Source organism: Typopeltis vanoorti, chromosome 3 (genome assembly GCF_054136105.1).
Source record: "Typopeltis vanoorti isolate ZY-2024b chromosome 3, IOZ_Tvanoo_1.0, whole genome shotgun sequence".
Lineage (NCBI taxonomy): Eukaryota > Metazoa > Arthropoda > Arachnida > Uropygi > Thelyphonidae > Typopeltis > Typopeltis vanoorti.
The window spans coordinates 157,620,168-157,633,732 of record NC_143551.1 but is presented as its reverse complement, the minus strand read 5'-3'; the positions used below and the strand labels follow the sequence as shown (position 1 = coordinate 157,633,732).

General features: G+C 34.1%; 1 protein-coding gene across 7 annotated transcripts in view; it reads left to right on the top strand.

Annotated features, from left to right (window-relative positions):
- Window positions 1-8,185: 8,185 nt before the first annotated feature.
- Tgt (tRNA-guanine transglycosylase) overlaps window positions 8,186-13,565 on the top strand; it is a 131,649-nt gene continuing 126,269 nt past the window's right edge. Inside the window, exon 1 of one of the 7 annotated variants that reach the window (XM_090416159.1) lies at window positions 8,186-8,450. In XM_090416159.1, the coding sequence (XP_090272285.1) occupies window positions 8,193-8,450 (258 nt within the window). In that variant the 5' untranslated portion in view covers window positions 8,186-8,192. Of the gene's footprint in view, window positions 8,569-12,968; window positions 12,990-13,565 lie in introns of those variants that run through there. The other 6 variants (XM_090416161.1, XM_090416160.1, XM_090416163.1 and 3 more) reach the window with 6 other exon arrangements.

Below are 13,565 nucleotides of genomic sequence, written 5' to 3'. Positions count from 1 at the left end.
AGGTGAACTATTTACTATTGATGATCCAGCAACATGGCCCAAAATTTTGAACAACGCAACACTAACACAAATTGTACAACGTGGACCACCGTCTCCTTCGACTGAAAATGATTTTCCAAAAGATGAAAACAAGAGGTGTTTTTCCACAGCTCACTGTGGACATGTTAGGACAATTGCAAACGGAGAAAAGCAAAACAGAAGATGGCTTGTATATTCAAACTCTTCCAACTCTATTTTTTGTTTTTGTTGCAAATTATTTTCTTCTGTTGATAACATTTTATCTAATAATGGCTTTTCTCACTGGCGACATGTAAGTGAAAGATTAAAGTTCGCACGAACGAAATCATGAATACATGCACATGAATGCATGTATTCATGGACACAAATGGAAAGTAATTTAAAAAATCACAATACACTTGATCAGGCAAATCAAAATGTCATAAAATTTGAAGCAGAACGGTTAAGAAATGTTTTAAGACGAACAGTAGCAGCAATTCTTTATTTATCCGAACATAATTTAGCTTTTAGAGGTAATTTTGATACATAGCCCATAATGGTAATTTTTTTGGAATCACAGAATTAATTGCAGAATTTGATCCACTTTTAAAAGATCATTCAATGCAATGTTCAGGGAAAAAAATTATTGGTAAGAAACAAAATTCGTATGTGTTACCCATTGTGCAAAATGAATTAATTGTTGATATGGGAACCAAAATTCCCAATACAAATCAAAATTTACAATATTTACAAAATGTTGTAAATATGATACGACAGGCAAAGTACTATTCAATAATTCTCGATTGTACTCCTGATGTTAGTCATCAGGAGCAAATTTCAATAATTTTTAGATTTTTACGTATATTTGAAGCAGATACTAAAATCCGTGGACACTTTTTGACGTTTTTAACAACTAATGACACTACTGGTAAAGGTATATATGAAAATATAAAATCACTTTTGAATAAATTAAATCGTAAATTGTCAGATTGTAGAGGGCAAGGGTATGATAACGGAGCGAATATGAAAAGAGTATATAAGGGAGTCCGTGCTTACATTTTAAATGAAAACGAAAAGTCATTTTATGCTCCTTGCGCTTGTCATAATTTAAATTTGATTTTAGAGGATGTCGCAAAATCATCAATTATAACAATAATTTTTTTTTAATGTTATACAAAAAATATATACATTATTTCCTGCCTCAACTTCACGTTGGGATATATTAAAGAAATCTGTTAAACAATTAACTCCAAAACCGTTATGTGATACAAGAAGGATGTAGGATAGAATCAGTTAGAGCTGTACGTTTTCAAATTCCAGAATTTTTAAATGCACTAAAAGAATTATTTAAAACTGCATCAGATAATACTATCAAAGTAGAAGTGGTTTCAATATATGAACAAATAGATTCATTTGAGTTTATACTGAGCCTTGTAATTTGGTATGAGCTTTTGTCAAAAGTTAATTTAGTAAGTCAAGTATTACAAAACAAAAATTTCCATAGACGTAGCAACTAAGCATATTAAAAAGTTAGTGCAGTACTTTGAAGAGCAGAGAATATCAGGATTTGATAGCTGTCTTGAGATTTATAAAGAACTCTCAAATCTAATAGAAACAGAAATTAAATTTAAAGAAATTCGAGTACGTCGAAGAAAAGTATTTTTTGATTATGAAACGCCTGATGAATCATACATAGGTGATAATAATAATTTTAGGATAAATTTCTTTTTTGTAATTTTAGATACTGCTATACAATCTGTCAAAAAAAGATTTGAATTGTATGAAATTCACGAAAAATCATTTGGATTTCTTTATAATATGAAATTAATAAGAAAATGACAGAAAATGAATTAAAATTTTGCTGCAAACAGCTGTATCAAAAATTAAATACAGATATTGATGAATCTGAATTTTACAATGAATTAATTATTTTTATAAATATTGTTCCAGAAGATGCACCCATTAATATTTTAAAATTCATAATTGCAAATAATTTGTCGGATATTTATCCAAATATTACTACGACATTTAAAATCTTATTGACCAGTCCAGTTACGGTCGCATCAACAGAAAGGTCATTTTCCAAATTAAAATTACCGTAATAAAAACCTATTTGCGATCTTCTATGTCTCAAGAACATTCGTCGTCCCTAGGAATAATATATATAGAGCATGAAATTGCAAAAAAAAAAAAAAAAAAAAAAAAAAAAAAAAAAAAAAAAAAAAAATTGAATTTTGATAGCGTTATAAATGATTTTATTGGTAAGCGCATTAGGTTAAATAAAATTTAATATATTAAGATTTTTTTTTAAATCTTATAAGTTGTTATACATATATTTCATTCTTTATAGTAAAAATGGATATTTTTTTCATATTTTTATATTATTATTTATATTATTAAATAAATCATTGTTCTGGCATATTTATATGATAATGTGTACTTACATAATAAAATAATATATCATGTACATACAAACACATTTATTTTTTAACTAATTTTCCCTTTACTTAAATTGATGCTAAAGAGCATTCTTGTTTATTTATGCATAAATATTTTTCATATTTGATTTAATTAATTAATTAACAAGATATTCTTCTATTTAAAATTTCCATAAATCTTACTGACTTTCAGGGGGGGCCCGCTTTTCCATTTCGCATAGGACCCCACGAAATGTAGAAACGGGCCTGCATTTAACAACTGTCATGTTAGTTGTTAACATATACGTTTTATGGAATAATTTCCGACTTATAACGGGGCTAGCTTTCCCACGATCCCGTCGTAAGTCGAGGATTGACTGTAATCTCACGCTAATTGAAGATGCGTGTGAAACAGGCAATTTACTCTATTTAAATTTGTAACGTGTACATTTAACTTGTGCTTTCTTTTAAGTTAAAGCTTCAATGTAGCTCAGTGGATGTGGTGTACAGACCCGATATACTTATGATACAAGACACTAGACTACACAACAACACTGACCCATCAAACAGCTTCAAATACAAGTTACAAACAATGTACCATATCGTTGCCGAAGAGGCTCAGACCAATGGAATAGGTGGAATTACTACACTAATAAAAAAATCGGGTAACCTCCAAATATTATCCCATAACGTCGTAATCAGGCATAGAGTTCTGGAGGTCGAGCTCCTTTGGCAGAAAAAAATATACAACATAATTAACATATATGGACCAGCCACACATAATCATAAGACCACCTTCTGGGAGGAAGTGCGACACTATATTCAACAAAAAAATAATCCAATAATAGCAGGAGATATGAACTTTACAGAACAACCACAAAAGGATCAAGAACACCCAAACTTACTTCCGCAGAAAAATTTCACAAGAGTTTTCACCCACTGTGGCCTATCAGATGCCTTCAGAATCTTGCATCCCCAAAAGAAGGAATTCACATATTTTGCACCCGGAAACGCCTCTAGAATAGACCGCATATACATCCAAACATTCAGAAATATAAAGGTCAAAACTGTACAACACACACCTGTCATGTTCAGCGATCACCATGTGATGATGGCTGAACTACAATATCAACAAACAGAAACAGCTGATAAGTTTACAAACAGAAATCCCCCCTATGGAAATTTAATAAACACCTTAAAGATGACGATGAATTCAACAATAACATAGAGAAAATAGTTGAGGAAATAGAATCCATAGAAAATGCTGTAACAGCCTGGGAGAAATTTAAACACATGACAAAACAAACAGCAATCAAAATTAGCAGAATAAAAAAGCAGCAACAAAGGAACAAACAGAACGCTGACACGAAGAAATTATCAAAATTGTATCACCACCATGACAGAAATAATGAAAACATCAGAACAGAAATAGAAGAAATTAAAAACCGCATAACAGGGAAACAGTTTTAGGAAATAGAAGGAGCGTGGCTACGTGCTGGTCTAAAAATAATTGAAAATGATGAAGGAAAGACCTCGACAGCATGGCTGTTTGAGAAACAACGGAACGCAAAACAGAGAATAAAAACCATAACATACGAAGGCCAAATTCTAAACAAAGACTCCGAAATAATTCGTGGTGTTCAAAAATACTTTTCTTCACTATTCCAAGAAAAACCCAGCAGTCAGGAAGAAAGAGATAGATTCCTTCCACTCCTCCCCAAAATCACCCAGCAGGAGGCTGAGGAGATCGACGCACCAATCACCTTAGCAGAATGCCGTGTTATAGTGAAACAGCTCCCGGATAACAAATCACCAGGTGAAGACGGACTAACAGGCGAATTCTATAAAGAATACTTCCCAAAATTTGAATATATTTTTATTAAAATGATCAACACGATGATTACAACACAGACAACGCCAGCAAAATTCAACACAGGACACATTGTACTATTACCAAAGGTTGGGGATCAACAGAAGTTACAAGACATAAAAAACTGGAGAGGCATAACCCTACTGAATACTGATTACAAAATAATATCTAAAATACTTACGAACCGAATACAAAAGCACCTCCATAAACTTATCTCACCAGCACAATCATGTGCAGTGAAAGGAAGAAATATTCTTGACACAATAATGCACCTCCAATGCATTTGCGATTATTACAGCCTCACAGAAAATCCATGTATTGTAATGGGGCTAGATATTCAAAAGGCATTTGACACAGTTAGCCACCAATACCTGTTTGAAACACTAGACCGAATAGGAGTTGGAGTAAACTGGAAAGAAACGATTAAGCTTTTGTACAGAAACGCGGAAAGTAGGCTGATCATTAATAAAAATCTCTCAGCCTCTTTCCCAATAAAATGTTCCATCCGGCAAGGAGACCATCCATGGCTCTATTTGTTCTAGCCCTAGAACCACTCATTATAGCCATTAATACAAACAGCAATATCAAAGGAACACATATACACAGAGAAAGTGACGCCAAAATTTTGGCATGTGCTGATGACGTCACTTTAACACTAGGAACACAAAAATCCTTGGACACAACACTCAAAATAATAAAAGACTTCAGCAAAGCCTCAGCACTGAATGTGAATCTGGCAAAATCCCACTGCAAAATAATTGGAAAGTGGGAAAACCAACCAAGGATTCCTTCAGGAATACATGTGAATAATTACATACCGGTTCTGGGCATCAATATCGGAAGCTCAGAATCACACGAAGAACAGTGGAAAGAACTCCATGACGGCATAAAGGAGAAAATTAATGCAATGCGCCCTAGACAGCTGTCCGTCAGAGGAAGGGCCCGGGTTTGCAACATCTACCTAACATCTCGCCAGTGGTACAAGATACACAATACCCCGTAACACGGAAGGTGGGCCGAAAAAATACACAGGCTCTGCGCTACATACATCTGGGGCTCTCAGTATGAACCCATGCGCAATCAACACTCTTCCATGAAGTTGAAGCTGGAGGTTTAGCATTGCTAAACATCTATCTGAAAACTCTCATTGGCAAGACAATAACAGCAGCCCGAGCACACACATAAACCTATCATGCCTATTCGGCAACATCCTTACAAAAGTGTTTGCCGCATAGGTTTATAAGCTCACTTCCAGATATAAAAAAAACAAGCCCGAGAATGTTCAAAGAAATAGCCGAAGGGTACACATATATAATGAAACACTCAGATACCGAAACCTTACTGACAATCAAACCAAGAAAACTATATAAAACATTAAGTCAAGTGACATTCCCACCTCCCCAACATAGGGAAATAAGAAAAGGAGAAATTAGGCTAAGTCCGGTGCTTAGCAAAGTTTTCCGACTTCCAATATCACCAAAATACAAAACATTCTTCTATAAAGTACATCATTCCTGTCTCCCCACAAAAATGTGGTGTGTAGCAAAAAAAATCCCATTACAAGGCCCAGCAAAGTGTCATTTCTGTCCCGACCCAGAAACAATATATCATATTATGATGTTCTGTAGCAAAACGTCCACAGTATGGAACACCATACAGAAATTCCTACATAAGACACAACCATTCTCTGAAAACACATTATTTTGGTTGGAAGACCAAAAAATTAAAAAAAAAAAACAGAACTAATAATCATAATAATAACAATGTATGCAATATGGTCCCACAGATGTGACAAAATACACGGAAGAGACACCAGACCAGACATACTAGCAAAGATTAATAATTATTTAAAGGAAATTATCATAAACACTACACAAACCAAAAGCATAACAACACAGCAATGGAGGAAACTCGGCCTAATTGAAGAAGGAGAAGAAGAAGGAAAAATAAAACTGATAATGGAACCCCCGTAGTTAGTGGTAAACAAAAATGATAACCCACTATCTGAACAAAAAGCATAATCCCTGACAAAGGTGCTGTTAACGTAGGCCCATTCGCTACAATGAGAGGAATAAGGACAACAAAATATCAAATCCAATAAAAATAATAATAAAATAAAAATAAATAAATTGAAAAAAAAAATATATATATATAAATAATAATTAAAATAAATAAATAAATAAAAGTTTAAAAAAATAATAAAAATATTAATAATAATATATAGGTACGCCTATATATAAGGGATAAGAATGTTATATATATGTATATCTAATTGTGTAAGGGAAAAAAAAAGAAAAAATGGAAATGTAAATTGCAATTACTCCTTAAGATAAGGCAATACTATTCGAGTAATAAATATGTAGATTAAGATATATTACCAGAAATATGTATATGTTATTATATTGTATATACAGACACAAGGATGGTAGAAATGTCAATTGTAAGAAATGCAGATAACATAAGTTCATAACATGATGATAACCTAAAATGTTAATAGGATATGTTATCCATTTATAGACCTGTAACTAATTCTGCAATTCAGAAAACTTTTGTATATAAGAAATTACAGATTTACCTCTAAGTTAAGCAAACAATATAATGTTAAAGCAATATGGAATTCATTTTGTAAAAAATAAGAGTGCCTACAAAAAAAAAATCTGCATGAGGTATAGAGATACTACCAAAATATATGCATATATAAATGTAAATAAAAACATAAGCAATGTATGTATTTTAAGAATAAGATGTGCATTTAAATTAAGTTAATAAAATAATCATCCAAAATATGTGAACAAAGATATAGAATGAAGATATATGTATAACGAATTGTACATATGGAAAATGTCAATGCTAACATATATAAAATTATATATGTATATATATATATATATAAGATTATAAGTTCCATTATCAGATCAGTCAATAGACTGATCTGATAATGGAACTTATAAATAGACTGAAATCACTATGTAACATATACCAACAAAATAACAGCTCAAACAATTCAATAGGACAATAAGGAAAATAGAAATTGAGCATGTGACATGTTGTATCGTATTTAAACAGTGATTGTAAAACAGGTGTCATAAGTATATTGTAACGAGTAAATGAAAATGCCTAATAGAATTAGCAGCCTATGTACAGATTGTAAATAGCTGTGTATATATTTATTTTTAAATGTACACAGCTGCTGTTGTTGATACAAATAAACTCAGTGGATGTGGTGTTTGTACACTACAACGCTTAACCGCGCGAAGGAAGACTTGCTTTCGATTCTAGTCGACGACTAGAGGAAATTTTTCTAAGCCTTTTTTCGACCGGTTCCCGAGTTAGTCGATCTCTGGCACGGGAAGCAGGTTTTTTCTCCCGAAAACTCGGGGTTTTTCGTCCCGTAAACTCAAGAAAATCGATCGTAGAACCCACATTATTTCAGACATTAAATATATTGTGTTAGGGTTAGGGACCACGAGATGGCGGCACATGTTGAACCGTCGCTCTTCACTGTGTGTGCCGCTTAATTAGTGATAGCCTTGGGCCATCAATCTCTGATTGGGTACCAGTGGAGATTGAACTGCCCACTCAGTCTCCAAAAGTTAGATAGGGGCTAAATGGCCTCGCTTACTCCCCCTATACTGGAATAAAAAGGCGTTAGCTGGTTTTTTTTTATTTTATTTAATTCTTCTTTTAGTAGGACTGTGTGATTCGTGATGGTCTGAATTTTTCATTGTGTTTAACTGGAAATATCCATATCTCTTTTATTTTATTAAAGTAAAAGCCGCTCGAGTATTTTTATTTCATTTTATTATTATTTTTAGGTCTCATCTTTCTTTTGATTAGTGTCCTTATTATAATAATAATTTAATAAAATAACAAGATAATCATCAAAGATTCTAGTAACGAGGATATATATGAATTATTATTTTTTAGCCGATCATGCAACAATGGCCACGTGTAAAGAGCATGCTTTGAGTTTTAAAGTTTTAAAGCACTGCACCACGACGAAAGCTAGAGCTTCCCTTTTAACTTTACCTCATGCCGTGGTAAAGACGCCTGTGTTCATGCCGGTTGGGACTAAAGGAACAATGAAAGGTATTTTACCGGAACAACTTGAAAAAGTAAACTGTAACCTTATACTTGCTAATACTTATCATCTGGGTATGATGCCGGTGAGTGATGCTTTTCGCAACATATTTGTTTTTATTTTATCGAAGTCGTACTGATTATTTATCTAAACAGTAACTTTTTAAAGAAAACTGCATAGTCATGGAAGCTGTGGCCACTACTGTAAGTAATAGTAATATAAGCGTTTTATATTACTTCTTATATGATGTGATGGAACTCGTGATCTCCAAAATTAACGTTTTCGTTACGTGGTAATCTAGTTTTAGGAGATATCGAGCAAAGCTATTTTTGATGCGAGGGCGCGCAAACTTTTGCTATCAATCCAACCACACCGGTATACTCTGTGTTGTCAAGCGTTAGCCTGCCCGTAAAGAAAAAAGACATAATGGCAGATTACATTAGATGTTAGCGGCTTTATTTGGGATAAGAAAGCATCGATGTGAGCAATGCTTTCTTACTCCGAGATTCAGGCAGAAATTTTGATTTAGGGCTAAGTGAACATGTTAGCTTAACGTTGCTTGACGAGCCGAACACCTTTACTCAGGGCCGACTGGAGGTTTGTGGAACCAAGGGAAAAAGTCATTAGTAGGGCCCCTCGTATTTGGCGCCTTTTATCATTGCCGGAACCAGCAATGATAAAAGGGCGCCGGCAAATACGAGGGGCCGAATATATTAGCTTATAATCTGTACAATTACTCTCAAAAGGTTAAGAAACTACATTATTTCAGAAAATGGTAACAGCACGAATCTCCAAATGGCACAGCATCAGTATACTGTAAAGGTGTTTTTAACAAAATAGTTGCATCAGATAGGAGGGTTATTCAGATTTTATTAGTGCATGAGCCCCTCCATGTAGTCCTAACGCTCATTATGAAGACTCAAATTATCAACACAATATCAATCATACCTTTCCTTGACAGCATTAACAGACAGAGCACTCACAACTGACTCAGGCAACCCATCTACTACTCTCCAAGCAAAAAATCTGGTCCTCATGTCCTTGCTAACCACACTGACTAGCTTCCAGGGATGACCTCTTGTTTTGCTTCCTCTAGCCAACATTTGCCCTGTATCAATTCAATAAAATCCTTTAAGTAACTTAAATGTTTCTATCATATCCCTATTTTCTTCTATCAATTAATTTTTACATTCAATTCATTCTCACAGGGAGCATTTCACAGGCCACTTGCAATCTTAGTCACTTGCCTCTGGATCCTCTCCATCACTTCTTCATCCCCAAGAAACCCAGGTGACCAAACTTTAGCACAGTAATCCAGATGTGGTCATATTAAGGCTTTATAAAGAGGAATGATAACTCCCTTATCTCTGCTTGTTATAGTGTTCTTCAAAACCAATTAATCCTGTGAATTAGCCTGCTATTTTAGCAGTATACCCTCTAAACATCAACTGTCTACCTACCACTACCTCCTAATCCCTAGCTTTATCAATTTTCTGGAGTACATTTCTCTCAGTGTATACACAGCTTGTAATCCTAGCATCCCAAAATGTGTAAGTTTACATTTTTTCACATTAATTTGACATCCGTTATGTTTTTCCCTTACTATCATCCTACAAACTCTCTATATCACCTTAATAACTTTGCATTATCAGCAAACTATGGAATATCTCCCTTTAATTTTATATCCTATATCATTTATGTTTGATGTATTTAGATTTACAGCCTAATCACCTCACTGGCTATGAGGCCAGTGTATTATGTATGTTAATACATACATGATATGCGTGTGTGTTCTAATGGCCAGTCATGTTCTGTGGGATGAAAAACCCTCTACCTCTATCATTTATGTACAAATTAAATAGCTTTGTCCAAGCACAGAACTCTGTGTCACACCACTAGTCACCTGCCTTCTGGATTCTACTCCTCCATATACTACTTTTTGGTATCTATTCATGAGCCATCCTTTTATCGATATCACGAGTTTCGGATCCATCTTCATTTGTTGCAGTTTGCATAACAGAATTCCATGTGGTATTCTGTCAAACGCCTTTGAAAAGTCCAGCAGTAGCCATTCCCTTTATCCAACTCAGTTTTACTCTATTATAAAAAGTTAGTAACTAAGTTAGTACTATGTTATGTACTAAGTAAGTACTAAGTCAGTTATGCCTTAGTTAGTACTAAGGCATAACCGACCTTCACAAAGCCATGCTGCCCCACATAGAGTCATATTCTTATTCACCCATTCTTGAATTCTCTTTTTGACCAACACAAACTTTTCCAGTACTTTTACCGCTACTAATTTGTCTATAATTTGCTGCTACAATCTTAGATCTTCCTTTATGCAAAGGAATTATTTTGTCCTCCTTCCTCTTTCTTGGGACTTTGCCAGAGCCGTGATTTACTTAAATTAAACAGCTAGTCAATGTCAGCAGTTCCCCTGCACAATCTCTTAAAACACAATCCAATATCCCATCTATTTCCCCAGCTGCATTTGTATTCAGATTTTGCAATATCCTAAGTGCCTCTAATTCATCAACCTCTGTTCTCACATAAGTTATCTCTGCCATAACAGTATCTTCACTTGGATTTTATAATCCTTGCAAGATGGTCACTTAGTTGCTGAACAATTTCCTCTGCCTCCATTATCCCTCTATCTACACTCATTAAAGTTATTCTTCCTCCTCCTTGTCAGATAACAACAACAACAAAAAAAAAAAACACTCTTTGGGATTTCTTTTTGTCACTTCAGCTAATTTCTTATAATCTGATGTTGCCTTCCTTATGCTGGTCACTTTTCTCCTTATATATCCTCCATACCATTTTATTTGTTTGCAGCTCATATTTAATGATACTACTCATCCATCTAATTCCTACCTGATTTATCCTCCTGACCTTGGGTATACAGTGGGATATTGCGTCTTCCAGATACACTTTGACTATCCCCCATGTATTCTGAACATCCTTCCCCTGCAGATCTTTCTGCCATGGTACTGCTTCAAGCTGCCTCCTAAGTGTATTATAATCATCTGCTTTGTAGTTCCACATATACCCCTTTCTTAACTGAAATTTCCACATTTTGCTACCTCCCAAGCCAAGACCACATGATCACTCTCCCCAGTTAGAGGCATATTGATTCATTAGCTATCATCACCCTCTTTCTCAGTTTGCCTCTATCATGGTGTGGTAACAGACTTACAGACTTCACTCTCTTGGTCTTCTTTTTTGGCTTCTTCTAATCACTTTTTTACATCTTCCCTCATGCGATACTTCTCACCTCTCAAGTCTTTGATTCCAGCCAAAACAATCAATTCTTTCACCTTCCTTTTCTACATTCTGACAGCATTACTAATATTATTAATTGTTGTACCAGGAAAATAAGATTTTGTAGCTTTTTCGTGAAGTATCCCCTATCGTAGAATTGCTGTAAAAAATTATCTGCTTAAGCTCTTTCTTTGTTTATTCTTACAATTTTCTTTTTGGCTTCAGGCCTCTTGCTTTTTTCTGTTCAACTAATTTCTTGCTTTTCTGCAGCCTTTCAATCTCGTGCTGTGTCCTGTGAAGGTTATATGCAATTGAGTTATTTCTTTATTCATTCTCCCTTACTTCCACCACCATTACTTTCACATATGCTTTCTTACTGCTATTTTCAATCACCTCATTTATACTCTTTTATATTCCTTTCACCATGCGTGAGTGCTATGTGTTGGCAATGAACACATAGCACTCACGCACACACAGAACATTTCACAAAATCCCCCATGTCAAACCTCTGCACAACGATGTCTATAAAGAGAAGGCACAGTCATAGACTTGCCATTGTTCCCCCCAATTGCTAACTTTTATATGGAAGCTTTTGAGCAATGTGCTCTAGATTCCTTTACTTTAAAACCCAAAGTCTAGCTTTGATATGTTGATGATGTTTTCATTATCTGGTCTCATGGCTGCTTTTAGACATGTGAGAGCATTGACTTCTGTTTGATCTTGGATTGTGAGGGATTGTTTAAGATTACAAGATCATCATTAGAACTGTTCTGCTGGATTTTGAGAGCTTGGGACATTATTTTGCCAGAAATAATTAATTTAATTGCAGAAGCATTGTTGCTAAAAAATTCAAATATATTGCATGATGGTGAGCAGCTGATCCTGTAAATAAAGTTGATAATTAAAATTTAAATGCATTCATTTTATAAATAATGTGGGCAACTATAAATTATAATGAATACTGAGGATTTAATTATGAACATTAATTTAGTCCTGAAAAACTTTAGTTTCTGAAAATCCCCACATATATCTTGCACCACGATTTTTTAACTTTAATTTTTTTGGGAAAAAAGTGCAAGTTATATTCAAGTAAATATAGTAAATAGGACTAAGTAATTCAGGATTTGCTGTAATGAAACTATATGAATTTGTTCTCTGATGATGTTATAAATAGAATATAGTTTTGATGTAGTTTTTTCTCCCTGCTAGAGGTCAGGCCAGTAGAATAAAGGCTGATCAAATCATTCTCTTTGGCATACTGTTTGAATTTGAAATGTAATGGAGCTCATCTCTGTATATATATGCGTGTGTGTATACTCCAGATGATGAATTTAATATGAAGATCAAAACATCATGAATTAAAGTAATTAATTCTAACATGTTTGTAGTCTCCATAATTTGTCTGAAATGAATGTTGATCAACATGTAACACTAAATGAAAGGACAAGTTATTCTATATTTTATTTGGATACTAAATGAAAAGATGAAGAATAAAAACATTCCAAATATCTGTAGGGTTGTTGTTGTAATTTTCAACCTTGATCAGTTCACTGCTGTAGGAAATCCCCCACCCAAAAAAATCCTCCATTCCATTCTTCTTTTCTCATCCACTGCATGCCAGCAGTTCTTATAGTTTCTTCTTTCCATCTCTTACTTGGTTTTCCACATTGTATGCTGCCATCCAAATGTTTCCCATTTGTTAATAATTAAGGCTGTTTTGTGTTTTTACCTTTCAATGTCTTCAGCCCATCTGCACTTTGAATGCATGATGTTTTTGATAATGTCCTGTATTCCTGCTTTTAATGTTATCAAATGAGAGGGTATCCCATCTCTTTAATATATTCCTTTCCATTCATCCCTCTGTAATTTTCAATTTGTGAACAATATGTGTATTTACTCTCACTTCCGGTTTCCACTGCCATTTAGCTTTTGACCAATG